This window comes from Podarcis bocagei (genome assembly GCF_964188305.1).
Source record: "Podarcis bocagei genome assembly, chromosome: 6".
In the NCBI taxonomy this organism is placed as follows: Eukaryota; Metazoa; Chordata; class Lepidosauria; order Squamata; family Lacertidae; genus Podarcis; species Podarcis bocagei.
Window position 1 is genome coordinate 80,517,692 of NC_138130.1, and position 25,683 is coordinate 80,543,374.

General features: G+C 41.1%; 1 protein-coding gene across 8 annotated transcripts in view; it reads right to left on the bottom strand.

The window, feature by feature from the left end:
* The window catches only part of FRY (FRY microtubule binding protein), a 189,903-nt gene that overhangs the window by 70,909 nt on the left and 93,311 nt on the right, over positions 1-25,683 (bottom strand). For 7 of the 8 annotated variants that reach the window (XM_081197846.1, XM_081197845.1, XM_081197841.1 and 4 more), the window contains 18 exons: positions 23,795-23,874; positions 22,981-23,061; positions 21,546-21,714; positions 21,042-21,134; positions 20,852-20,950; positions 18,721-18,822; positions 17,369-17,472; positions 15,155-15,263; positions 14,483-14,569; positions 12,908-13,079; positions 12,089-12,221; positions 11,317-11,424; positions 9,581-9,836; positions 8,773-8,955; positions 5,797-5,883; positions 4,268-4,527; positions 3,348-3,537; positions 664-788 (listed from right to left, as the gene is read on the bottom strand). In XM_081197846.1, the coding sequence (XP_081053972.1) occupies positions 664-788; positions 3,348-3,537; positions 4,268-4,527; positions 5,797-5,883; positions 8,773-8,955; positions 9,581-9,836; positions 11,317-11,424; positions 12,089-12,221; positions 12,908-13,079; positions 14,483-14,569; positions 15,155-15,263; positions 17,369-17,472; positions 18,721-18,822; positions 20,852-20,950; positions 21,042-21,134; positions 21,546-21,714; positions 22,981-23,061; positions 23,795-23,874 (2,438 nt within the window). The remainder of the gene's footprint in view (positions 1-663; positions 789-3,347; positions 3,538-4,267; positions 4,528-5,796; positions 5,884-8,772; positions 8,956-9,580; positions 9,837-11,316; positions 11,425-12,088; positions 12,222-12,907; positions 13,080-14,482; positions 14,570-15,154; positions 15,264-17,368; positions 17,473-18,720; positions 18,823-20,851; positions 20,951-21,041; positions 21,135-21,545; positions 21,715-22,980; positions 23,062-23,794; positions 23,875-25,683) is intronic. The other variant, XM_081197840.1, reaches the window with a different exon arrangement.

A 25,683-nucleotide genomic window follows, 5' to 3' on the forward strand; every position in this document is an offset into this window, starting at 1 on the left:
AAAAAAAAAGGTCTGAGGGACAGTGGACTGGCCCCCTGCTGAAAAAGTTTGCTGACCCCTGAGCTATATTTTAAATCTTTGTCCATGCTGCTTGGGAGTGTATTCCACTTCATCATGTGTCTCCCAAGATAAAACACTTGTCTTTGTTTGCAGGTCATTTTAAACCATATTAAAAATAAACTATGGTTTAACATGAAACACTTTGCTGTCCCTTGCTGCTGTGAAACAAATCAAGAGTCTGGCTTGTTGTAATGTGTAAATTTAGCCTCGTGGTTTGTTTAGCTTGTTACCTGACATGCAGCTGGAGCAGGGGACGAGTGAAGCAAGAACCTTTCTGTAGTATACACCAGCATGCTGCATGTTCACATTAAACCAGTTTGTTTCTAACTATGGTTTAATATGAGATGTAAGCTGGGCCACTGCTAACCATTTATTATACTAAGGGTGCTTCCAGACAGGTGTTTATTGTGTTATTGGCACGGCTCACACCTTCAGGTTTTACACAGCATCCGCATAATGACTTCAGAATCAAAATGCCGATCTGAATTCCGCCCCCAATTTAATGCCCTTCCTGTTGAAAATTTTATACTTTTGGTGATATTAAGCCTCCGTTTGTAAGCATCCCAAAGTAATTTGAACAAGAAATTCATGGCACATCAATACCTGAAAACGAGAGAATTTGTTCTTCCAAAGCCCAGCACAAGTGACTCAGTAATTTCTATGCTCTCAAGTCTCATCAAAGGCACTAGTTGTTTTAACAACACACCAACAGATGGAGTTCCTATAGCCTAAAAATACAATAAATTTAAACGGATATAATCATTAAAGCAATTAGAAAAGAATAACAAAAAACGTACTGCTTTAATAGGTTTTGCTGGCAAATTTGAAAAGCATGTATTACAAAACAGAATTAAGTGGCTCAACAGTCATGAATAAGAGAGCGAGGATAAAACTCCCCCTTTGATTCTGTGGGGTCTGAGGAAAAAAGGCTGCTGTGGTGTCTATCTGGTCACAGGTCAAATGGCCAAGAAGAGACTCTTCTTCATTCCTTTCTCTCTCCTGCTCCTGGGATGACCCAGAGGTGCAATAGTAGGAAAACTTTCTATAAAGTCAGATGGGTGGCCACCCGAGAGCCTTTTCTATAGTGGCTCCTGACCTTTCAAATGCTCTCTCCAAGGAGGCCTATCTGGAGACCTTGTTATTATCATTTAAGTGCCATGCGAAAACATTTGCTTTCCCAGGCTTTTAAGAACTGCTAACACAAGCATTCTTGGAATGCTTTCGTTTGCTGCTTCAATTTGCTATATTAGTTCGCATGCTTCATATTATTATCATTGCTGCTGTTGTTCTTTTTATGTCTTACCATCCTGGGAACAGAAATTATTCTGAAGGTGTGGAAGAAATGTTATGTAAATAAAGAAGCAAAATGTGGCTGCAGTGTGCCTCAGAAGCAAATCTAAATGCCGGTTTTTTGCTTGCTTGTTTTGTGGGGTGGGGTGCGGTTCTACTCTGGCCTATAAAGATGACAGCGAAGGGTTAGGTCAAACCAAGTGAAGGAACCAGCCAGTTATTCTTCAGAGTGCCCAAGAGGACAAGAACTATGAACTCAACAAAGCAGTTTAGAAGCATGTTGGATCAAAAAAACTGCCCGATGCAGGAATTGTCTGCCAGTTTCTGCCAAGGCAGAAAATGACTGTGAGTTTACAGAAGAGAGTATCGTTTTCCCTTTGCTTTGTTACACATCTGCCTTCTATCCCGAGTTGCAGAGCGCTGCCCAAATGTTTTAGAGGTGCACCAGAAATAATTGGGGCAGGGGATCTGCAACTGTCACACAAATGGTATGCGTGCATAAAAAGGTTAACATACTTCCCATATCTGCTCTACGCCATGAAAGGCATTTTGGCAGAAAGTCTGTGTGACCTTAATACTGGAACAAAAGAGCAACTGACACAAGTCAGTTGGCAACACCACTGAATAATTACCACAAGGTAAACGTGGCATATAATAAAAATTAGAACAGCCTTTCGTCAGACTCAAGCAAAACAGACAAAATATAGGTACCACTGCCAATGTGGGATTAAAAATCACTTTATCATGACTCCGGCCATTGAATGGTTCATCTAGGTATGGTAATAGTTCTTCAGTTAAGTCCTATGGGGCCTACCAAGTCTGTTTCCAGTTCCAAAGAATCCCAACTTATTTATGGGTTAGTACTTCTGGGGCAAAAAGCAGGCCACGCCAGCAATATGTAGTTTTTTTTAGTCTTACATCCTAAAAAAAAAAAAAAGGTATGCAGGTGGCGCTGTGGGTTAAACCACAGAGCCTAGGACTTGCCGATCAAAAGGTTGGCTGTTCGAATCCCCGCAACGGGGTGAGCTCCTGTTGCTCGGTCCCTGCTCCTGCCCACCTAGCAGTTTGAAAGCACGTCAAAGTGCAAGTAGATAAATAGGTACTGCTCTGGCAGGAAGGTAAACGGCGTTTCCGTGCGCTGCTCTGGTTCGCCAGAAGCGGCTTAGTCATGCTGGCCACATGACCCGGAAGCTGTATGCCGGCTCCCTCGGCCAGTAAAGCGAGATGAGCACCGCAACCCCAGAGTCGGCCACGACTGGACCTAATGGTCAGGGGTCCCCTTTACCCTTAACATACTAAAATATCTAAAAGAATGTAGTATAAGCACTGATAACTGGGAAACACCGGCCTGCAAGTGCTCCAGTAGGAGAATGACCTTTACCAAAGGCGTCATGGACTTTGAAGAAGCATGAACTTGGGGCGAAAGGGAGAAATGAGCTAAGAGGAAGGCATGTTTGACAAATCCTCACCGTGATCAACTCCCACCTGGAAACCTATGTCTCCACTGTAGAAGGATGTGTGGATCCAGAATTGGACTCCACAGTCACTTACGGACACACCATTAAGACCGTGTTCATCTTACTCAGCTATGAGTGATCGCCAAAGAAGAAGACGCTTGATTCAACGCTGACAACTATGAGTGGTGAAGGATCTCAAATCCAGCTCTGCAATGGTTCTAGCAAGGTCTTTCCTAAGGATGCTACAGCTCGGTAGTGATGTATGCACTTTGCCTTATAAGCAGTTATGGAGAACCTGTGGCTCTTCCAATGATGCTGGACTTCAATTCTCATCATCCCCAACCCCTGGGCCATGCTGGTGGGGAGGTGTGATGGAAGCTGCAGTCCCACAACATCTGGAAAGCCACAGGTTCCTCACTCCTGGCTTACAGATGGCAATGTATAGAAGGACTAGGCTTGAGTCTTGTGTGAAAAATACACATCATATATAAACATATTTCTCATTTGATGGCCAAGTCATTTTAACGAAATACCACTTACCTTGTTATCGTAACTAACAGTACCATCAGGTGTGGTAGCCATGATCTCAGGAGTCGAAACACGCAGATGGCCGGGGCTCATAATACTGGGTTTTGCTGCTCCAAAGCAGAGAATAAGGTAATTTCTCCATAAAGTGACATAATGGTCTCCACTGCTCGCTGTACTGGTTTTCTTTGCATTCACAGGGCTGCTGGATACGTTGTTTTAAAATAAAATTAAAAAATCAGTTTGGGATATTACTTTGTTTTATTATTTTTCAAAGAGGAGACATTATAGCAATATAAAGGGGCTGATTCAGTTCAGCATAAAATGAAATTCATCTAGAAGGGAAGGATCATAACTCAGTGGTAGAGAATATCCTTTGCATGAATACAGTATTGGGTTCAATTCCTAGCAACACCAGGTAGAGTTGGTACAAACTCCTGTCTAATACCCTGAAAAGCCACTGGGAGTCAGGTGTTGACAATACTGATGGACCAAAGGTAGCTCCTGAAGTTCTAAACTATGGCTACAGCAACAACATAAAAAAATCACTCAGTGCTATTTTTGTTGTTGAAAAACATGCAGAACTGCTTTACATCTTTTATACTTCTCACTGCAAGCATGTGAAGGCATTCACAGCAATTATTTTTTGGAGGTGAAGAGCTAAAGTTTAGGGGCAAATGCTTTCTCAATACCACCTATAAGAAGCCACAGTTGTACAAAGATTTTAAAACCAGGTACCCCAATTCTAAGCGCAACTCTGCACACTGGACTACGCAGGCTCACAAAAACATAACCCTCCTATCAAATATATGCCATTCTGGTAGTTCCCTGATCTGTAGAATTTATTATTTAAAAACAGTGAATACAGACCAGATCTATCAGTGCAATATGAAATACTGAAAACCAAATAGTAGTAAAATAATGGTAGAACTTACTTTGGATCAACCAAAGGCATGACCAGCTGCAGCCTTGTAAATGCGTAAGGCCAAGCATAGCTGAGAGCAGTGGGACAATGCTTTGGTAAATTCTCTTGTCTAAGGAAACTGAAAAGGCAGAGGACCCAGGGATCTTTGACGGACTGTGCAAATATCCAGACATGGGAAGGACTTTTTACATCATAATGGCTATTAACAAGGACCGCGTTCCATTCTACCAGCCACTGCAAATCCACATTATGGGTTAATGGTAACGTTGTCTGTGGGGGGAATTTTTTTTTAAAAAAAAAAAGAAGAAAGAAAATCGCTGTCAGCGTATTATTTCAGAGGTTGGCCTGACCCATTTTTTATTTTCCTGATAAGCTGCCCTTTCAGTAGGCTGCCCATGTGTCCTACGTAATAAAGGAGTTTTCTTCTTGAAAGGCTGTCAGAGGACAGCTCTATGTGAAGGGCTGTCTCGTTCAAATCTGTTTTAAATATTTTTAAAAAAACATTAAGAAGGAAAAGCAGGGGACTTGAAGTTATCCAACAGCAGTTAGCACCTGCACTGCAGACTGAGCAGGCACAGAGGTCCCTTGGTCATTCTTCCCACTATAAAATGCACCATGTGGTATTCAGACTAGATCTGTTGACATTAACGGACTTAACTTAGTCATGTTCCTTCATTACAACTTAGCTAAATACCAGCCATTCTGTTTAAATGATAGCATTTATTTCCAAATTTGCATCAATCCAAAAAGCTCGCCATGTACATATATGTGCCCTCTCTTTTTGGGGATGCATTTCCGCTTTTGGGGGCACGTGTAAGTAGCAAATCTGCATTTGGACCTGGATACTGGCTGCCAAACCCTTGTTTGAAGAGATGGAAACACTACACAACCTGCAGTGTATTTCATTGATCCATCATTCATTCTGCTCAGGGTTTATCTACATTGGCAGAAGTTAACAGTGCCTCTGTGTTCCTGCTCCTTCTGCACCTGTATGCAGTCAGAATCAGTCCATGGCTTATTCTCTGTTCCTTAGTCAATTTGTGACATTGCCCCACTGACTATACTAAAGGTACCTTGCTGCATTCTAGTGATGCACACTGATCCAATAACTGTTTAGGCAGGAGATCTGTTTGAGTGGAAGATTCAATCCATGCAAGGATTGGGGCTATTAAATTAATTATTAAATTAATGGGGTAGTCTGACTGTACAATAGATCTGAATCTGGATACATGCAAATCTCTGGATACGGCTGGCAATTAAATTATGAAACCAGTTATTACCTAATATTCTGCTAAGACGTTGAAAATATCAATACAGCTACAATTACAGGCTGATGTGATGGAACTGCAACAGCGGATCAAGGAGATTACCTGTGCTCTACTGAGTAATAAAATCTAATGCCTGAAGCAACTCTAAGAGTTTCTTAACATACCTATAATCTTTGTATCTGCATTCCAGTCTTTTTTGGAACGTTGCAGTTTCTGTTTATTTAGCACATATGCATTGTGAACAGTTAGAGGATAACAAGAAGGTACTTACTGAATCTGAAACGGCCACATGAATGAAACTTTCCAGAATAGAAGAACTGAGTTGGTCCATGACATCAATCATAGGCCTATCATCATCCTGTACATGTGAAGGTGACAGAAATTAAGTCATTTTTTAAAAAGAGTGTTTGAAGAGTAAGATATTTACTGTGACATAAGCTTTTGTGGGCTAGAGTCTACCTCATCATATGTATGAAATAGACAGTGTGACGGGAGAAGCATTAAAAGAGGAACAATCTCATATTGAAAGCAGTGATACCACGTATGAATCAACCAACTGAAGTCAACAAGCTCATGTATGAGTCCAGGCACACCCAACCGTTGCAGGTAAACACTCAGTTTACGTGACATCCAGGTAAGTGAGCAATTTACTGTTTTTGGCAACTTAGCCACCTTATGTCCTGGTTCAAGTCAAAATAAATTTGGTCAAAATGGTCAGTGTACTCCAGTTCAGCAGCCACTCCAATTTCTGAATGAGAACTGGTTCTAACTCATTTATATCCTTTGCACGAAACAGAATTATTCTGAGTGAGTCAAAGTGAGCCATTACTGCAGCAGCATTACTTGAAATTTTGTGAGACTGCAGTTATTCACTCCCTCTAGTGCAGTTGTTTAAACAGCCAAAGCAGAATCATCCACTTACAAGAAGGAAGTTTCAGGAGGCTTGAGGAAACCGCAAGGTTTGCTGAAGTACAAAAATAATTGGGGGTGGGGTGGGGGCTAAAGAGAGAGGACCCTTTAAAAAAACCCCAATGAGGAGTGAGCATGCTCAGTGGCCACTGCAAAACAACAGAAGGAGATGGAATAGCTGACTGGAACACTGAAGAGCTGTAACATTCTGCTGAAGGTCCCACTAGCACGTTCACTGTTTTCGATTCCTAGCTCCCTCACAATTCCCAGAGGCACTCCTGACAACTGTAGCCATCCGGATTCATTTTGTGGACCAACCTTCTCCAAGGATGATGTCCTCTAGATGTTCCTGACCATTCGACCATGCGGGCCGAGAATGGTGGGAATTGTAGTCTAAGGCATCTGGAAGACACCAGACTTGGGAAGGCTGCTGAAGAAACTCCACTCCCACACACTTCCCACCTTTGAACATTCTTCTTGCAAGAATTGACTGCTCTTCTACTTTGAGTGAGGAGGAATGCTAAACAGTGCACGAGCATACTCTTCCCATGGAAGCACAGCCCAATACTTATGCCATGACAACATCCTGATTCATGCTCTATAATACACTTAGCACAACCAGTAATTTCTATTTTTTTAATGTTTCAAATTCTTTGCAAATAAGAATCCAATTCCATTGGATTGTAGGACTCTTTCAAATATTAGAGCTGTGATAAATTAACAACTGGCAAAGCGGGTCAGAATAAGTATCTAGTTTAGTGTGTGTGTGTTGTACCAGAACTTCTGTTTCATTTTTTGTGCTTACAAAGTTAATGCACTGACAGAAGCTCAACATGAGGTTAATTGTTGGATTTAGTTCAGTGTTTGCAGAACAGAAGTGCCCATCATAAAATGCCATACGACTTAAGACATCATGTATTGAAGGGATGAAAAACTAGCCTGCTGTTTACTGAAGCATTCCAATGGCATGAACACAAAATATTTTGTTCTCCACTTAGCAACTTACTAACTGGGAACAAGGCGCTCCATGCTTTTGTATTTGACAAACAAGAATTAGTATTCTCTATGGTGCAAAGAAAAATGCAGTGCATGAAATCGTTTTATTACACGTAGCTGCCAGCTGGACGGACACAATGTATCGGCCAATTCCATATTAATAAACATAACACTTTCTAGTAACAATGCTTTTTTTATTATTAAAGGAAGAAATAACCTCCATCCAAGAACCATTTGTGTATCTGAAGGAATGTTAGAACAGGGGTCTGAAAGACTGAGAAACAAGAAATATGGGTTGTGTCCAGCTGAGTTCTGCTCAGAGTAGACTCCCTGAAATTAACGGACCTAAGTTAGTAAAGTGCATTAATGTCAATGGATCTACTCTGAGTAGGACTAACACTGGATGCAACCTCTAATTTCTTTAAGTGAGCACCCAAGATTTCTAGGTAAGGCGGGAACCATTTTGCACAGGGGTTCCATTTCCAGCCCCCGTGCGTGTTGGCAGAGAGCGTATGAGTGTCCCCCACCCTGTTCCACCCTGCCTCAGCCCCACCCTGTTACTTCCCCACATTCTGACCTCTTACGGGTCCAAAAGGACCCATATGTCGGCAACAGGATGCACCTAAAATGGCCACCGCCTGTACATATTTTGCCTGTCATGAATCCTGCCACATTTCATGTTGCTATCAAATCTAGTAAGAGGCCTCATTCTTGCCTATCTTGAATGCAACTCAGCAAATAACCATTAGAATGAATGGAAACAATGCAGCATGGTGGATTGCACTATTATCATGTACTGGATAAAGGCAAGTGAAGAAATCAGATGACAAATCAAAGGAGTCCCATATCCAACTAAGAATATTCAGTTAGTGTGTTAGATTTCGGGAACAACCGTGGGGCAAATAGCAGCTTTTGGAGTGAAGGAAATTAGCATCATGAAAAGGAAACCTACATGAAATGGTTAACTCTCTCTCAGTGTTGTGGTCCCTGCTCTCCACGGCTTTTATTCAAGTTTAAAATAAACAAACTACAGGAGATCTGATCACAGATCTGCCTGCTGCCATGCCTAGCTTGGCCCTCTGTCTATTCATTCCCACAGTTCCAGTGGTTATGCAAATAAAAACTAAAGGAACATAAAAACTTAAATCTATGATCCGTTTACTCAGAAGCAAGTCCCACCATTTCCAGCGAGGTCTTGTTGGTGCATAAAAGCACGCACAAGACTGTAAGCAAAAGTCCATTTTAAAAGCAAAAGGTAATACAGCAAAACAAATTTTCATTCAAAACCCCCCCAAATTACTTGGGGAAATTGTATTTGTGATGCAGGAATGAGAAGTCGTACCTCTGCTTGTCCCAGTGCAAGAAATAGAGCGCGGATCTCTCTGAGAATCAATACTGCCAGTTTACGTGTAGCGACCTGGAAACTGCAGAGTAACACTAGTGCAAAACCTTCAACAGCATGTAGAACGTTGGAATATGAACTTCTCTCTGTCTGTGTCCTGTGAGCGGATCCGTTCGGTATCAGCTGCAAAATGATGTGTTTGTATATTAAAACATATGTCATTAAGCTTCAAGAGTTCATAATGTTAAAATAATGAAACAATAGTACGCAATGTGAAATTTAAGAAAAACGAAATGAAAATAAGATCCATGGCCATTGTGATAGAATCCATTTCTTATAAGTTAAAAGATGGTTAGCTTTAGATATGCTTTATGATAACAGCGCTAAATACTTATGCCATAATCTTTATATGCAATGTGTCATTGCACCTGGAACTGCAACATTTCTGTACTTACAGAACAGGGAGGTAGACACATGCCTTGCTGGATTGGGCTGTTTTGTTGGTTTTTACAAATAGGACTCTCCTCTTAGAAAATTTGCGTTTTGTTGCCCAATTTGGTCTGCTAAATTTGACCTCTATATGTTTGTTTACACAATTATTCCGGAATAACACCCCACCCCCCTGAAGTCCCACCCGTTTAAGCATTAATTAATAGTGGTCCAACTGTGAGGGCTGAACTGATATAAAAATATTGCCATGCCCAATGTGCAAATTAAACAAATGTGGCTCTAATTTAAGACACATCAATGTATACAAAAATTTAGCCAAATTGTTCTGAAATGTGATGCGCTACTTTTGAAGTCTTACCTCTGTAGACCTGCCTTTTGCCTGTTCGCTGGCTTTTCCGGGAGTGTGCATTACCAGTTTCCATTGCGTAAGCAACTGTAACAGTAATTTTAAGGACGTGTCCAGGAGGCTATGATGCATATCGTTAACTTCACGCAACAGGAAGTTTGTGAAGCCGAAAAGCACATCCTCTCTCCAATCAACAAAATCAACTAGCAGGCCCTGAAGTGAATTTTGAGCGATGTGCCGAAGTTCATCATCCATGTGAATAGAAAGCCTATGTAAAAATAAAGCAACTTTCGTGTCAGAAATTACCCAAGTACCAATTTGTGATCAGCACACACCCAGGCTAGCTAATCATTAATCTGAGGTAAAAAAATTAATAAACCTATTCTCAGTCATCATCTACAGCACCACTTGTAAGAATAGAGTGCAACTTTAGAATTTATTTTATGAATTACCAAGGCTGCAATTCTATACCCATTTCCCTTGGAGTAAACTCCAGTCAATTCATTGGGATGCACCTCAGTAAGGAGGGAGTTCCCCATGAGAGGAACTATCACTGAAAAGCAGTGGCACAGTTCTTCACAATCAAGGCAAATGTGGCCCACCAGACAACTACTGTGGCCCAGGGCGGGCCTACCTATGAAGTGGAGTGAAACAGCTGCCTTAGGCAGTGGAAGCTCCCCAAAGATGCCCCACCACCGGCGGAGAAGTGGTGCTGGCATTGGTGTTGATTTCTAGTGAGATCTTGTGAGATTTCCAAAGACATCTTGTGAGATCCCACCAGCAATTGGCAGTACTTCCAGCAGAGGCGGGTGGTGCTGGCAGAGGCAAGTGGCTCAGTGGCAAGAGCAGCAGAGCGGCAGAGTGGAGTGCACTTCCTGTTTCACCTCAAGAGGTGAAATGGGATGCACCACCCTTGCTGTGGCCTGACAGGTGATTGACTCCTCTTTGACTGTTCTGTGTGTTCAGCCAGGCAGCAAATACAAGGGGTTTATCCAAGCCCTAGTGGGTAGACATCTATGACTAGCAAGCTATACTTGGCTTGGTGAGCTACAAGTCTAGAGTTTTAGGACTGAAGGAGAATCAAGCAACAAAAATGGTAGTTCTCTTAACATCAGAACTGCATTTCTTCACACAATGACAGAGTTGAAAGGCTCCACCCAACCAAGTTCAGAGGTTTCATTTCTTGCTATCCTCACTGCTCTCTCCTTCTTCGCCCTCTATTATTTCCCTCCTTCAAATTTTAATTTACATTTTAAGCACTATATAGATCAATATGGCCAAGGGCCCAAATAACTGTGAAACTAGTTATGTAAGCTCAAGGGGGCTTTAGACTTGTTTTTTCGTCTACGTCAATGCCCCCATGACAAATGGCAAACTGGTTCTGAAATGGAGGAGAGTGCGATGATATGGCTTTAAAGAAAAACAAGTCAATAATTGTGCCGGGCTACTTGCAAGACCCCTGTCAGGCTAAGTAGCTCTTTGAATCCCAGCCTAAACAAGCAATCTATATGTAGCTTTATGCGGGCATGTATCAGCACAGATGAACAAACACTGAATGGACAACACAGTAATCAATTCCATTCTCTCCACGCAAACAATAACCTGAAAAGACTGATTCATGTTGCATTATGGAAAGGTGATAATTCACCACACCTATAATAGTTCCATCCAGCTACCTCCGTCACAAACCCAATAGCCTTTACACCTTAGTTCCAATTATCAGTCTTTTAACATTTCATGTAATTTACCTTGAAAGCAAATCAATCAGCTCCAGTTTAGACATTCCGTCAGGAAGGAGTCGTGGAATAGCAGCAACACATGTCCTGAAAAGGTCGATTTTTGGTTTTCTTTCACCTCTGAATATAAGAAAAAGAATTTATGCATTACTAGTCAATGCCTAAACATGAGGAGAAAACAACAACAGGTGGTATTCAATTAAATACCTGCACTAGAGCAACAGGATTTTCCCCTTCTGCTGCTTGCTTGTACACTGTTCCCCAATTTGCTCTGAAGGATTGGTGGGAAAACCCAGAAGAGATTTATTTTGGGGGGTGGCAGGGGGAGAACAGTCTGCTAACCAAACGCTCACTTTAGTGGGGAGTGCTTAACACTTCCCTTCTTGTCGTCTCCCCATTGAAAATCCCCTCCCATAAAGCCCATGCTTTTCCATCTACAAAAGAAATATAACTGAGTCCCCCCTTTTTTGTGGATGGTGATGTTTAGCAGAAAAAAAGACATGACATGGAAATGGAAAAGCAACTCCCTGCCTGCCCTGCCCATGTCTCCCTCAATTCCTCCAGAAAAACTTGCAGCCAGCCAGTTGAGAGACTGTTACATGGCCCTGTGTTGTATCATCTAGTTCTTGCCCAGAAAGGGATAGGCATTCATTCTATTCATTAGCAAACTCTTTTTATAAGACCTGTTTTTTTCAGGGGGGGATGGGGAGAAAACCCACAGAACAGCTATGCGCTAATCAAGTTGTACAAATTCACTTAAAGTAATCCATAACCAAACACGCACGTGATCATATCTTCAGGTTCTTTGTTCAACATCTGTATGTTAGTGAGCATCATACACCGCCCAACTTCTTTATCAAGATGTCTCAGTATGTTGTCTACAGCTTTTCTTACTTGAGAATAATATATTGACATGCCTGGAAAAATATACAGTGGGTTGATATTGGTTCATTGAATAAAAACTTAATAGAAAATCTAGAATTTTATATTTTTACATATATTAACATAAAATCCAGTATTGTATAAATATTCATCTCATGTGTAAGGTTCAATGGCATATATGCAGCATGAAGTGTTTCTTTGATACCCTGAATATGAGTGATCTCTAGCCCTCACAACTTCACATAATATGGAATGTTCAGAAGAGAGTTACTAGGAAAATATTCAGATTTTAATGCTTAAGTATCTCATAGTTTCCAACCATAACACAAAACAGGTAGCATGACCAATCACAATAGATGACCAGAGTTGTAGTCTGTAAACGACCCAAGATTCTTTTTGAAGATGGGCAATTTAACAACCAAATAAATAAATAAATAGTCCACATCATTGGAGGCCATCATGCTGACAACCCCTGCACAAAGCCACAGCAAATACATTATAAATTCAGTAAAAAGCACTTCCTGGTTGCCACTGACAACTAGAAATTATTTGCAGGTGACCAGATGGTGACTCAGGTCTCCCTGACTTGCAGTACAATCTCCAGTATGAATCCAGGCCTCAGACATACCCGGTTCAGCTCATTATGCTAGCAACTTCTGCGAACTTTGCAAGACTGCTGTGCAAGTTCATAAACTGTTAAGAAACATGGCCTGATACTTGCCTATCATCTTTGCTTCCTCCTCTGTGAGGGTTTTGCTCAAGTATGTTTTCTTCACTCGTAACGTGTTCCCAGAAGGAAGCACAGCGCCAGTAACAGGCATCGGAGGCTCTCCATCTTTTTGTTGCAAGCTATCCGCAATAACCAAAAAGGCTCTCAGACCAATATTCATTCTCTGCAAATTCGGTGGGAAGCAAAGAAAGAAGCAGTATTAACATAACCTTCTAAAGACAACAACATCAAACTGCAATATTACAAATAATTTTGTTCACCCAACAAATCAGGGTAGTGAGAACCTCCAGCCCATGGGTCGGACTTGACCTGCAAGGGGTGCAAATTTGCCTTGTGGGGCTGTTTCCCAGCCTGTCTGATGCCTGATGTCCTATATGTGAAGCACGCAGCAGGAAGAGACACTGATGTCAACAAACCATTGGGAGCCTTAAAGTGCATTGGCAAGAGAAAGCAGGCTTCAGCTCTACTGCTCATCAGCTGATGGGCAGCAGAAATGAAGCCAGTTGCACCAGCTGAGATAGCAAGTTCATCAGAGGCAGAAATCAGGCTTTGGGCTCTACCACACACCAGCTGATTGGCTTTTAAAGCTGAAGCCTCAGATATTTTAAAGCCCTGCACATGGCTCTTTGCACACCGGGTGACTGACAGGTGAGCTGCCCAATCAACGTGTCAAATTTGGGCCACAAGGCTAAGAGCTGCCCTGCAGTGAGGAAAGGGTTTCTCAATCTGACCCAATATGTGCTAGATGGACAGAGCTGTCTGAGGGACTTTAATTTCAGGAGCACTGATCAATGTCGAACTGATTTAACTAGCACTTGACTTGCAGAGTCTATACTGAAAATACCTGGAGATCAGTGTGGAGCGATCAGAAGTTTACATGGGGTTCCATGTTGCATAAGCAGACTGGGGTTCCAATAAGAATTTAAAGACTGACAGAAGCACATTCATGTGGAAAACGGTCCTGTGAACATGTGGGGTGATGAAGGACTGTATCTCAGCCTTTTTCAAACCAGAACATGACTTCACTCAGGCAGCTTAGGAGAGCAAAGAACTCTGGGATGCAGGGAACTGTGCCTGCCTCCCAGAGTTCTTTGCTCTCCTGTCTCCTTCACATGACAAGGGTCATAACTCAACCCATTTGGGTCCCCAGTAGCTGTATCAAATTTATGTTTTCCACTATACTCAAACCAAAAGTAATCTGTTACAGAATGTAGGGTACACTCGTACAGTTTTTCAAGAATGGTGCAGCTAGCCATTAAGTCTAGTTCTTGCTCTCTCCCTCTTTTTGTCTTTGTATTCTGTGTTGTTGCCATCTTGTATGTGACCCCCCCCCCCGTGTGTGGAACAGCTGGAGGACAGATGTATTAAGGGAAACTGTGAAAATGGAAATCAAGAACTGAAGAGATAAGCTGAGGAATGACAAGTTGGGAATGAGTAAAATATAAAGGCAACAGATGACTGACACTTTTTTTTCTCTCTCTCTTTCTCTCTGACACACACACACACACACACACACACACACACACACACTGCATTATAAACTATAAAAGCATAATGATATCATACCTCTGGGTTGAGACTAAATGCTTTTGCTGGTTTTCCAACACAAAGAAAATCATAAATTATTTCTTTCATTGCAAAATCCAAACGCTCCTACAGTGAAAAGTTAGAAAAAAGAAAGAAAATTATTGCATGCCAAACATGAGCCTGGTAAAATTATAGGAACTGAACATCAACCATGTACAAGCACAGCTCATTTTCGCAAGTCTTCCTCTATGTAGAAGATTGTTCTCTTAATGAATAACCACTACCTATCAGTCTTGCAGACGTCATTTGTTTTCTTTCACAGAAGTGTGATTCCCACTTCCAAGTGTGGTTTCCATTCCCACTGAAGCCTTCTTACTTATCCATAGAAATAAGTGGCTCCTATTGAGTGCCTGGGAAATTAACAACTTATGATGTAGAAGCAGAGTAGGTTTCGTACGCTTTGCACCAGGCTTATTCCCATTTTGCTAAACAATTTAGCACAAGAATGGGGAACCTGTGGCCCTCCAGATTTGGACTATAACTCCCATCAGCCCTAGCCAATGGTCACGGATAATGGAAGTCGCAGTCCAACAATTTCTAGAGGGCCACATGTTCTCTGCCCTTGGGATTAGTGTGACGTCTGAATGATGCAAATGTAAAACGTCAAGATAAAAATGACCCACTGCTTAAAATTTGCAAGTGTTTTCATACCTGTGCAATAAACTGTATAATTTTCACAAATATATTTAGAGGCATGTCTCGTGGTACAACGCCACGGGAACCTTTCGGGAAAAGAGTTGTGATGATTGTTATAAGCCGGCTGTAAAACAAAAGAAGAATGTTAGCACAAGTTCATTCCTAGCAAGGCATCCCTGTGTCATCTTGTTTAAATATTTGGAAGCAGAGTGAAGAAATCTTGACGAAGGACAGAGACTTTTTCTCCTTTTTTCCAGATTAAAAGCCACAGAGGCATTCTGCCTATAGCACATACTAAAGGTTGCAGAAATGACCCCTCTCTAGGTCAAGAAAACAATATGGATGTTTCCCTGATTGTAAGTATGTAAGGCAGGTTTGGGAAACCTCAGACCTGGGGGCCAAATGTAGCTTTCCAGGCCTTGACATCCCCAGGCTTCCCCAGGCTGCATCTTCTCTCTGCAGTCCACACCACTCACCAGCCCTGCTCTGAATACTCACCAAGTGATTTTGCTTTCCTTGAACTGTGATAATGCCTCTTGCTTGCATGGGTGTAGGATGGGTTTATGGGTGTGGCTGGAATGTGGACTAGTGTACAAAGATGAGTGTCACACCCATTGCTCCACCCACTTTTACTGCTGGCTCTGCCCACTTTTGCCTATGGCCACACCCAATCCTTGGCATGCGACTCTGAAAGGCTCCCCATGAGAGAATAAGAAATTAAGAAGAGCTTGCTGGACAGACTATTGGCCAGGGATGTGCGGTCAATAGAGTAGGGGGACTAGGCTAGTCCCCTAAATGTTCCTGCTAAATTAAGAGTATTAAATTCTGGCGCTTCCTTCTCAAAACGCTTCTGCCTGGCTTAGGGAGGGGGGTGCAATGCTCCAAGGGGGTCCAAGAACCTTTCTCCCACCTTCCCATCTAGTCCAGCATCCTAGTCTCATGGCTGCCAGCCAGATGCCTGTGAGAAACCTACAAGCTGGACCCAAGAAAAAGAGCGCACTCTCCTCCTATGGATTCCAACAACTGGTACCCACAAACCTTAACTGCTTATAATCATGGCTATTAACCACTGATAGCTTTTATCTTCCATATAAGCCATGGGTAGGCAAACTAAAGATCCGGCCCCATCGCCTTCTAAATCCGGCCCGGGAATCAGCATGTTTTTACATGAGTTAGAATGTGCCCTTTTATTTAAAATGCATCTCTGGGTTGTTGTTTTTTGTGGGACATAGGAATTTGTTCATCCCCCCCCCAAAAAAAATAGTTCACCCTCCCCACAAGGTCTGAGGGACAGTGGACCGCCCCCCTGCTGAAAAAGTTTGCTGACCCCTGATATAAGCTATAGAAGGTTCTCCACCCCCATAAAGGGCATTTTTTTTAAGGGGTCAGAAGTGCATTGTGTACTTATCAAATCACTCCATACATATGTGCTCAAGCCTGGATTGCAGAATACAACATAGGAATTCATATTTATCAATTCCGCCCCATTCACATTTTGTTGCTAATAAATTGTGCTCAATTTTGGAGCAGGTTGGTGTTTCAGAACTTGCATTCATCTCAGACACCTTTTTGTATGTGGATAAAGAAAAAGGTAAAGGACCCCTGAAAGTTAAGTCCAGTCGTGAACGACTCTGGGGTTGCGGTGCTCATCTTGCTTTACTAGCTGAGGGAGCCGATGTTTGTCCAGAGACAATTTTTCTGGCCAGCATGACTAAACCGCTTCTGGCGAAACTAGAGCAGCGCATGGAAACGCCATTTACCTTCCCGCAGGAGCAGTGCCTATTTAACTACTTGCACTTTAACGTGCTTTCGAACTGCTAGGTTGGCAGGAGCAGGGCCCGAACAACGGGAGCTCACCCCATCACGGGGATTCGAACCGCCAACCTTCCGATTGGCAAGCCCAAGGCTCAGTGGTTTAGACCACAGCGCCACCCGCGTCCCTTTTGTATGTGGATACAAAGCACAAATTCAACTTTAAATAAAAGACAAAGGTCTGAGAAAGGAGAGAAATCTGAAAAAGAGATATTCAGATGAGGCTGTCCTCTTCCTTTCTATGTGCTAGGGTGTGATACATGTTTACAGATAGGAAATGATGTGAACATGGATATAGCTTGAGAATTATAAATACAAGACTCCTTCAGTGCAAGGGAGGGGGCCAGGAAGGTCTTTTGATTAAACCTGTTTAACCAAACATTCCAACAGTAACAAAACCTGGAAACACATTTTTACCTTTGAGTAGTTGTATTGCTTTCACATTTAATTCTAATCATGTAAACCCACAGTAGTCTGTAGAGAGATTCCAGTGCAACACGAGCCATTTTGGGATCTTTGTTCTAAAAGCAACAAATACATATAGGAGTTTTCACACACATAATTTCCCATCTCTTCAAGTCTTCACTTTATTTACTAAATAAACAATGAATGATTGCAAATGAGCTGGCTAGAGTATTTCACCACTGGATTCTTATAGGAATTTAAAAATACGATTAGAAGAACTGAATTTTAAGTGTTTCTCTACTAGACATTAGACACTGTGGCTAGAAGCTACGGATAGATTTGTCTTCCATGAATTCCACTGTGACACAACTGTAGGTATAGACGCGACAGGCTGCATCTGCCACCCAAACCCTATTGATTTAGTTTTAATAATAATAATAATAATAATAATAATAATAATAATAATAATAATAATAATAATAATAATAATATATTTGTACCCTGCCCATCTGGCTGGGTTTCCCCAGCCACTCTGGGCGGCTCCCAACAGGATATTGAAAACACGATAAAACATCAAATATTAAAAACTTCCCTAAACAAGGTTGCCTTCAGATATCTTCTAAAAGTCAGACAGTTGTTTATTTCCTTGACATCTGATGGGAGGGCATTCCACAGAACAGGAACCACCACCGAGAAGGCCCTCTGCCTGGTTCCCTGTAACCTCACTTCTCACAGTGAGGCAACCGCCACAAGGCCCTCAGAGCTGGACCTCAGTGTCTGGGCTGAACAATGGGGGTGGAGTTGCTCCTTCAGGTATATAAATTTCAGTGGTGCAAGGAAGAGCGGTTTGTGAGGGTGTGCAGAATTGCAGCAATAGCCTCCAGTCATCCGGCTCACTGCTGCTTACCAGGAGGAGGACAGGTGAGGCAGCAGCAAGGTTGGCCTTCAGGCCTGCACTGATGGAGCCATTTTAACACTGTTACACAACCCTGACCTTGCCACCTCTTTTCCCCCTCACCCACCTGCCATATGACAGCAACGCCACTGCTGGGAGGCTATTGCTCTGGCTCTGCCCCATCAGGTGAACCACTCCTGGAGGCAAGTGCATCTTATGCCCCTGCAGATGATATTGAATCCTAGTCAACAGGGACAAAACCACCTGACTCTGCCCTGCTTCCCAGAGATCCTTACCCTTTCCATCATACTTAACTTACAGCCAACACTAGCAGGGAAAAAATTGGTCAGATTAAGATATGGCATATATGACCCTCCAAAGCTGTTAAAAGGGTATGTGGCAGATTCATTATACTATACACTGTGAACTAATAAATTACAAAAGAGGAAAGATATATATATATACTAACTTTGAGATTGGACAGGCAGTTGTTGAGGAAAATATGCCATCTGTTTAAAAAGAACTGCTTCTGACTGACACAAAGCAGGCAGGTTACCAGAGGATACAAAGCCTAAATAGGAGACAAAGAGGATACAGAATTATTTGAATGACAAAAAAGGAGGAAACTACTTTAGCACCCGATCTGCAGTAAATACCAGAGGCCAATCTCTCTTCAGTGCTACATTAGATGCGCCAGCCAACATAAACACTTCGCTCAATACAGTATCATAATTAAAAAGAACGCTGTTATGAATTTTGATGACGACTCTGTATAGATGTAGAATTACTTTCTCATTAGAACAATAAAACATATCTGTCTTGCACTACCCAGAGAGCCCAGAATGCTGGCCAATGTTATGTAGCAGCATAGCACTGGTTTGTGTAACATTCATGTGAAAAATTATAATGTGAAGAATAAATGTATATATTTGACGTGTTCAAGAATACCTTGTCATGGAGGACTCAGTATTCCCCTACAAAGGAGCAACAGTACAGACAAACACAGTCCTTGGCTTTAATGGACAAATTAACAAACAAATTCAGCTACCATGGGCACACCTCAATTATCCAAAGTGCACATTTGGACAGCTTTCCTTTTTTCCAGATTTTGTGCTAATTCAGAAGTTCCTGCCCACGCTCTGTTAACCAGATTAGTCTTTTAGTTAGGCTTGCAGTGGAAGAAATGGCATGAAGCATTTTAGTGCTGCTCGGTTGTCTCTCAAGTACTCAGAATAAGATCACCAAAGCTGTAAAAGTGATTTGTCAATTGCTCAGGAGGAATCAAGTGTCTGCTAGAAGTACAATCCTATGCAAAAATAAGTTCTGTTCAGTTCTGTAGGTCTTACTCCCAGGTAAATGCAACTTCAATGTATAAAAATGTACCTAAATCCTCATGGCTACTATTTTATGTTATTCTGAACACCTATTGTGAATATTCCTACTTTGCTTGCATCTTTTACTTCAGTCCTCACAAAAATCCCCAAAAAAGATTGAATCCTCCAAATGTTTTCAAAACATTTTGCATTTTATTTATGTTTCTATGCCCATTCTACTTCCTTCAACCTGAAATTTTACTAATCAGAGTTGCAATCTGGGAAAAATTATGCTGTATTTTTCTTATTCAAATTCATTATCTTTGGCTGACCTTGCAATCAACAGAGGTGAACTAGGCCAAGATACCCACTTTTTAGAGAGGTGTCCCTGAAATCAATGGGACTAAAAATTAATTACTTCTTGTTGGATCAAACCCAATATTATTAATTGTTTCTGGAAGGATTATGCATTGTGTTACAAAACTAGACCTTTAACTTTCTCACAGTTAAAAGCTTCATTGCATTATGTTAGCCACTACTTGGCTGAATGAAGAGATAATGATCACATTAACTAAAGCAAAGCTGTCATGAAGATATGTGTAAGAACTACTGCCCAACTCTCTCCTACTCCTTTTTTACTTACGATAGGTAATGTTTTTTAAAGGTCCAAGGCTTCAGAATGTTTTAGCAGAGTCCGAATTACTCTGATCCACTTGGAGAGGCGAAATGCTTAAGGCACCCTGTGTCAAACTGATTCACATCTTCATTTAATTCATCCCTACTACAGCTTCCCAAAAATAAATGCCTATGCCACTGTTCATCTCAAAAGAAGAAGTAGAATTCTACTTAGCAGAACACAGAGGGGAAAGGGCACTGCTGCTTGCCATAAATTGGTCCGATTGCGGGGTGGGGAGGAAACCGCCTGAGAAACACCTTATTAATGTGTATTGACAAGTAACACACATTCCTTTCACTTTCCCATTCCTCATGATAATCTTTAGAACAGAGAGTAGCAGATGATGGAAGTGAAATTATGAACATGTTTAAAAGCTACAAAGCAGCGATATGACTAGATCTGACAGAGACATGCAGAGCCAGATCACGCAGAGGCTAAAACAGATGTAGGGTTTCTTGTTTAAATATATAAAGTCTCACAGTAAAGCAGTAAATTGTTGTGTACAGAGTCAGACACAGGGAGATAATTTTGGAATCATTTCCGAGAGTCTTGTGAGAGAAACTTGCCTAAAGAGATTTCTGACAAAGGGTTTTAGCTTCAGCATTACTAACCAGCGAGTGCTTCTTTCGCGAAGAGAGTTCAAGCGTTGTGTCATACAGACTTTCAACGAAGTTCCTCAGACAGGGGACATTGACTTCATTTTTAACAGCCTGGAAAGAGACCAGAGTCAGCATAAAGTTCTATCTCAAGATAGCTTTTTCTAATCCATCTTGAAAAGTCATGTAAACAAGAGTAACTTACAGCAGCTACTGGGACGAGAATTTCAACAAACAGCCCCGCTAATGCGTGTTTGATATCTTTGTCTTTAACTTCAAGGAAATAATGTGCACATTCCTGGAACAGAAGAGGGAAAAGTTGCACAGGGTACTTACATTATACTTGACAAAATATTTGTCTTTGTTTTACTGAACAATATTAATAAACGAAATAGTCCCCACTATTCAATGCGGCATGCACCAAGGTAAAAATGCCTAATTTCAGCCTATTAATAAGAATTATCTGTCAAATACACAAATATGAAAGACTGATGAGCAAACCTGTCTGTGTTAGCAACAATTATACAACGGAAATTTCCCCAGTCATCTTGATGCGGCAAAAATTTCCTGTATTCTACCTTTCTTTACAATGGAATCCATTTGAGAGTAAAAGCCACATTCCAATGAAATCAGTTACTAGAATCCCATTGACTGTAAAGTATCCTGATTGCCTCATCTAAAAATGTACAGTGATAAGGAGCCACATTACCTGCATAAACTGAAGAGAGGCTTCAAAATCCTCTACTGGATACATCTTGATGCGAAAAAATTTCATTCCCATTATCAGACTGATAATGCTTTGTACAATATAAGGGCTCTGCTCTTTATGTCGCAGCTCTTTTAATTCTGCCATGAATTTCTTCTTCACAGCTGGAAATCTTTAGGCAACAACAACAACAACAAAAGCTACAATGACGCTTCTTTCAAAGCAGAAGTTTGAGAGCAAAATGAAGTTCCAATGGAAAATGGAAACTTGCCATTACAGAACATTTTTCTCCTAGAAATACTATTGATATTTGTGAGTGATAGGACTGAAAGGGTCTAGTAAGAGATGAAACCCCCACCCCACCCCCATCAAATAGGAGACAACCTGAATAAAGGGATGCCAGACTTTTGAGAGACGACCTACAATAGCAGGAAATCTCAGGACCAGGGGCCAAATGTGGCTTACTAGGCCTCCCTTATTGTCCCTCAAAATTCTCCACAGGCCATATCCCTCATTTTCTCTGTTTTGAACCCCAAATGTTTTTTTCCTGGCTGTAATGTGTCCTTGAACTCTGATAATAGAGATGGAGGATAGAAAGGGGGTGTGTAGCAACTAGCCTATTGTACATAAGACAGAATCTGTATTCATTGCTGCATCCATTCGCCTCAGGGCTTGCCTACCACTATCAGAAAATCCTCAGAAGGGTTACCCAGAAGGGAGTGTGTGGCCCTTGGGCTGAAAAAATTCCCAACTCCTCCACTCGCACATAAATATTATTAAGTGAAAAAAGCAAAACAAAAACAGGAGAGTGGCAGAAAGCAACAGTAAGAATGAAGGGCAATGTGCTTCAGGATCTCAAATTATCCGTGAAAGATCAGTGTTATCTCAAAAGATAACATGGACTTATCCAATCAAAGATAATCAGATGGAAAGAAAATGCTGTCACAAAAAAAAATGTGCCTTCAAATTCCCTCCCGTAAATATGAATAAGGTTGTTTGCAGGGGGAAAGAAAAACAACACTGTATATAATACACCGAGCTAAATGAAATAATCACATTTTTATTTTATTTTTGGCAGGCGGATCTTCACCTCTGCGAATTACCCTGATTACAAAAAGTCTTTCCATTCCTATAGGCGTTCCATGTTTGGCATTAATGGGCTGAAGAAAATGAGGTTTCTGCAAGCCTGTGCCAAATTGGCTTAGGACTGCTTGACTAGATGTTGAAGCCACCTTCTGTGATTCTACAGGTCTCCATGCCAAGCCACAACTTGATAAACAAAGTGTTCATGAGTAGAATGATTTATTCCTTTAATTTCTCTACCAGGGGGAAACAAATACACCTCTAACCGAATATCCTCATGGTGTTTTTTCTTTAAAACAGAAAAACCTGCAAAATATTTCAGGCTTTGACTAGATCTCTTATTAAAGGCACTTACTTTGCTTGTGCTAGCACCCCTATTACTTCAGCATACAGATCTGCAACAATGTGCATATTTCCAGTGTTAGGACCAAGGTACCTACCAAAGAACAAGTCAGAAGTTTAAGAATATGCATTTTATTTTTATATAACTAGATCGATAATGATATAGATAGATATAGATAAAGATATAGATATATATAATATAGTACAGTAAAGCTAAGGTTTGACTGATCAAAGATCACAAGGTATTCTTATCACACAATGATGCTTGCAAATTTTTATGTACAGGGTACATTCTTCACCATATTCCCACAAAGAACATCTAATTCTGCTAAAATCTCACAAATCTTGTGAAGTTATCCTACAATTCTCCTCTGTAGTGCTTTCTCAAGAGAAAGCCTTCCTTGTTGCAAAGGTAGGCAGACTGGAAAAGGGGGACATGGTGGCATGTCTACAATAAAGACTTAAATAGATTTTAACATTAATTCTTTAACTGCACGAGACCTCTAGGAGTAGCAATTCTGCAACTAATATTCAATATTCTCATCTAAGTATGACTCCCAAGATTATCTGGGAGAAACCACCAACAGTTAACCCGGCACAAAACACGTTTAAGTTTGCTGAGTAGATCGTTCTGAAAAGAGGTTTTTGCTCCACTAATTTACTGGCACTCACATTTCAGAAGCACTGCTATGAGTTCTTATCTCATGCTTCTATCTGATCCTAGCTTTGGCTTCTTTCACAGTAAGCAAGCGATACTACAGTGTGTTAAGTGTTAAACTGACAGAACTATTCATGCAAATGTGGCCAAATATTTGAATGAACCTTACCCTTCTTTGTATTTAAAGTGCTTGAAAGCCAAATTGATAACATCGTGTACTAAACCATCTATTACCGGATGAAGCTGAATCTGAAAAAGAAACAACTGACTTGTCAAAAGACTCAGCAGGAGAGATGACAAAGCCAATGGTATCCACTATTAACAAGAAAACACAAAACAAAACGTAAACAAAAGCCCCTGTCTTTTGAATTTATATAATGCCCTTCCTCCATGAAAGGTCCCTAGGTGTGGGTAACAACATAAAACCAGATAAAACTATATATAAGAATTATTAATATTTACTGGTGTAATGTAATCTGCAAGGTGAGATGTTGTTGTTGCTGGCATCTGTCTCAGGAGACAATGGAAGAGTGTGCCACAGACAAGACAGCACAATCCTTGTCACTATATCATTACTATTCATTGCAGATTGCATTTAGGAACCACAGGTGCTAAGGAGATCGCTCCCTCGCTTCTCCATTCTGCCTCATGTGTGGTTTACACTACTGGAAACTAAACACAACCCCTATCCAATGTATGACAGCAAGATTCTCGCTTGTTTGCTTAAGTCTGCAATCTTAAACTGTTAGCAAATTTTTTTGAAACTACCGAGGCTTAAGTCCTAGACAATGCATTTCAAACTGAGCTGTCTGTTCCATTTTCAAGCAATTATAGAAAGATGTTTCTTCAAATGATTAGACATTTTTATTTAGAAAGTGTGGAGCGGAAACTGTTACTGAGCTGGTGGGGAAGAGATGGGGAAGTTGGCGTTGCACCACAAAAAGCTACCTTCCGCTTGAGAAGGAAAGTACCAGTAGTTAAGGTGGAACATAGGAAGCTGCCTTACACAGAGCCAGACCACTGGTCCAATGCTAGCTCAATACTGACTGGCAGCAGCCCTCCATTTGCAGATGCCAGACACTGAAACTGGGACCTTCTGGGACCCACTGAGCTAATGTCCTTCCCCTTAGTTGAGGTCTGACAAGCCCCCTTCCTTATTAAACTTCCAGTACCTACTGAAGACCTTTTTCATTCCACAGCAGGTATTTTAATTGATGTTTGAGCTTATGGTTCTAACAGATCTTAATTTTTTGTGCTGTGGCTTTGTAAACTATTTAAGAGACTGTTCCAATTAAGCAGTATATAAATTGTTCACATAAATAAGTAAACAAGCAAACAAACAATCAGGAATATGGGGCCAAAGCACACCCTGGACACCTAGTTCACTCCTTGGTGCACACATGACAGGTCTTACATCATATAAAACTTTTAACTGTAGTCATAGAATCACAGAATTGTAGAGTTGGAAAGGACCCTAAGGGTCATCTAGTCTAACCCACTGCAATGCAGGAATCTTTTGCTGAACATGGAGCTTGAACCCATGGCCATGAGATTAAGTGTATCATGTTCTACCAACTTAGCTATCCAGCTACTGTTTCAGTATTGCCCTGTTTACCACCCTGGGCTCCTTTTGAGAGAGGATGGGATATAAAATTAATAAAAATAATAATAAAAGCTATCTACTTGCTGATAGATCTATCCATCCATCCATCCATCCATCCATCCACCCACAAACACGTTATAAAAGTGTGATTCCCTTCTCCCTATAGCCCAAGGCTCCTTTTGTACTGTACTATTTATTACATTACATTGTATTTTATTATATTTTGAATTTATATCCTGCCCTTCCTCCTGAAAGGGCCCAGGGTGACAAACTCCCATACAATTTAAAAACAAAAAGCAGTTAAAACATTCTAAAAACAATTTAAATTAAAAAAGTCTAAAAGCAGCGTCAATTCAAAACATCATTTCATCCCGCAGTCTCGGGGTTGCCAGGAACAACATTTTGCAGTCACCAAATGTCTTGGTAAACAGGACCTTTTACTATTTAACCACCAG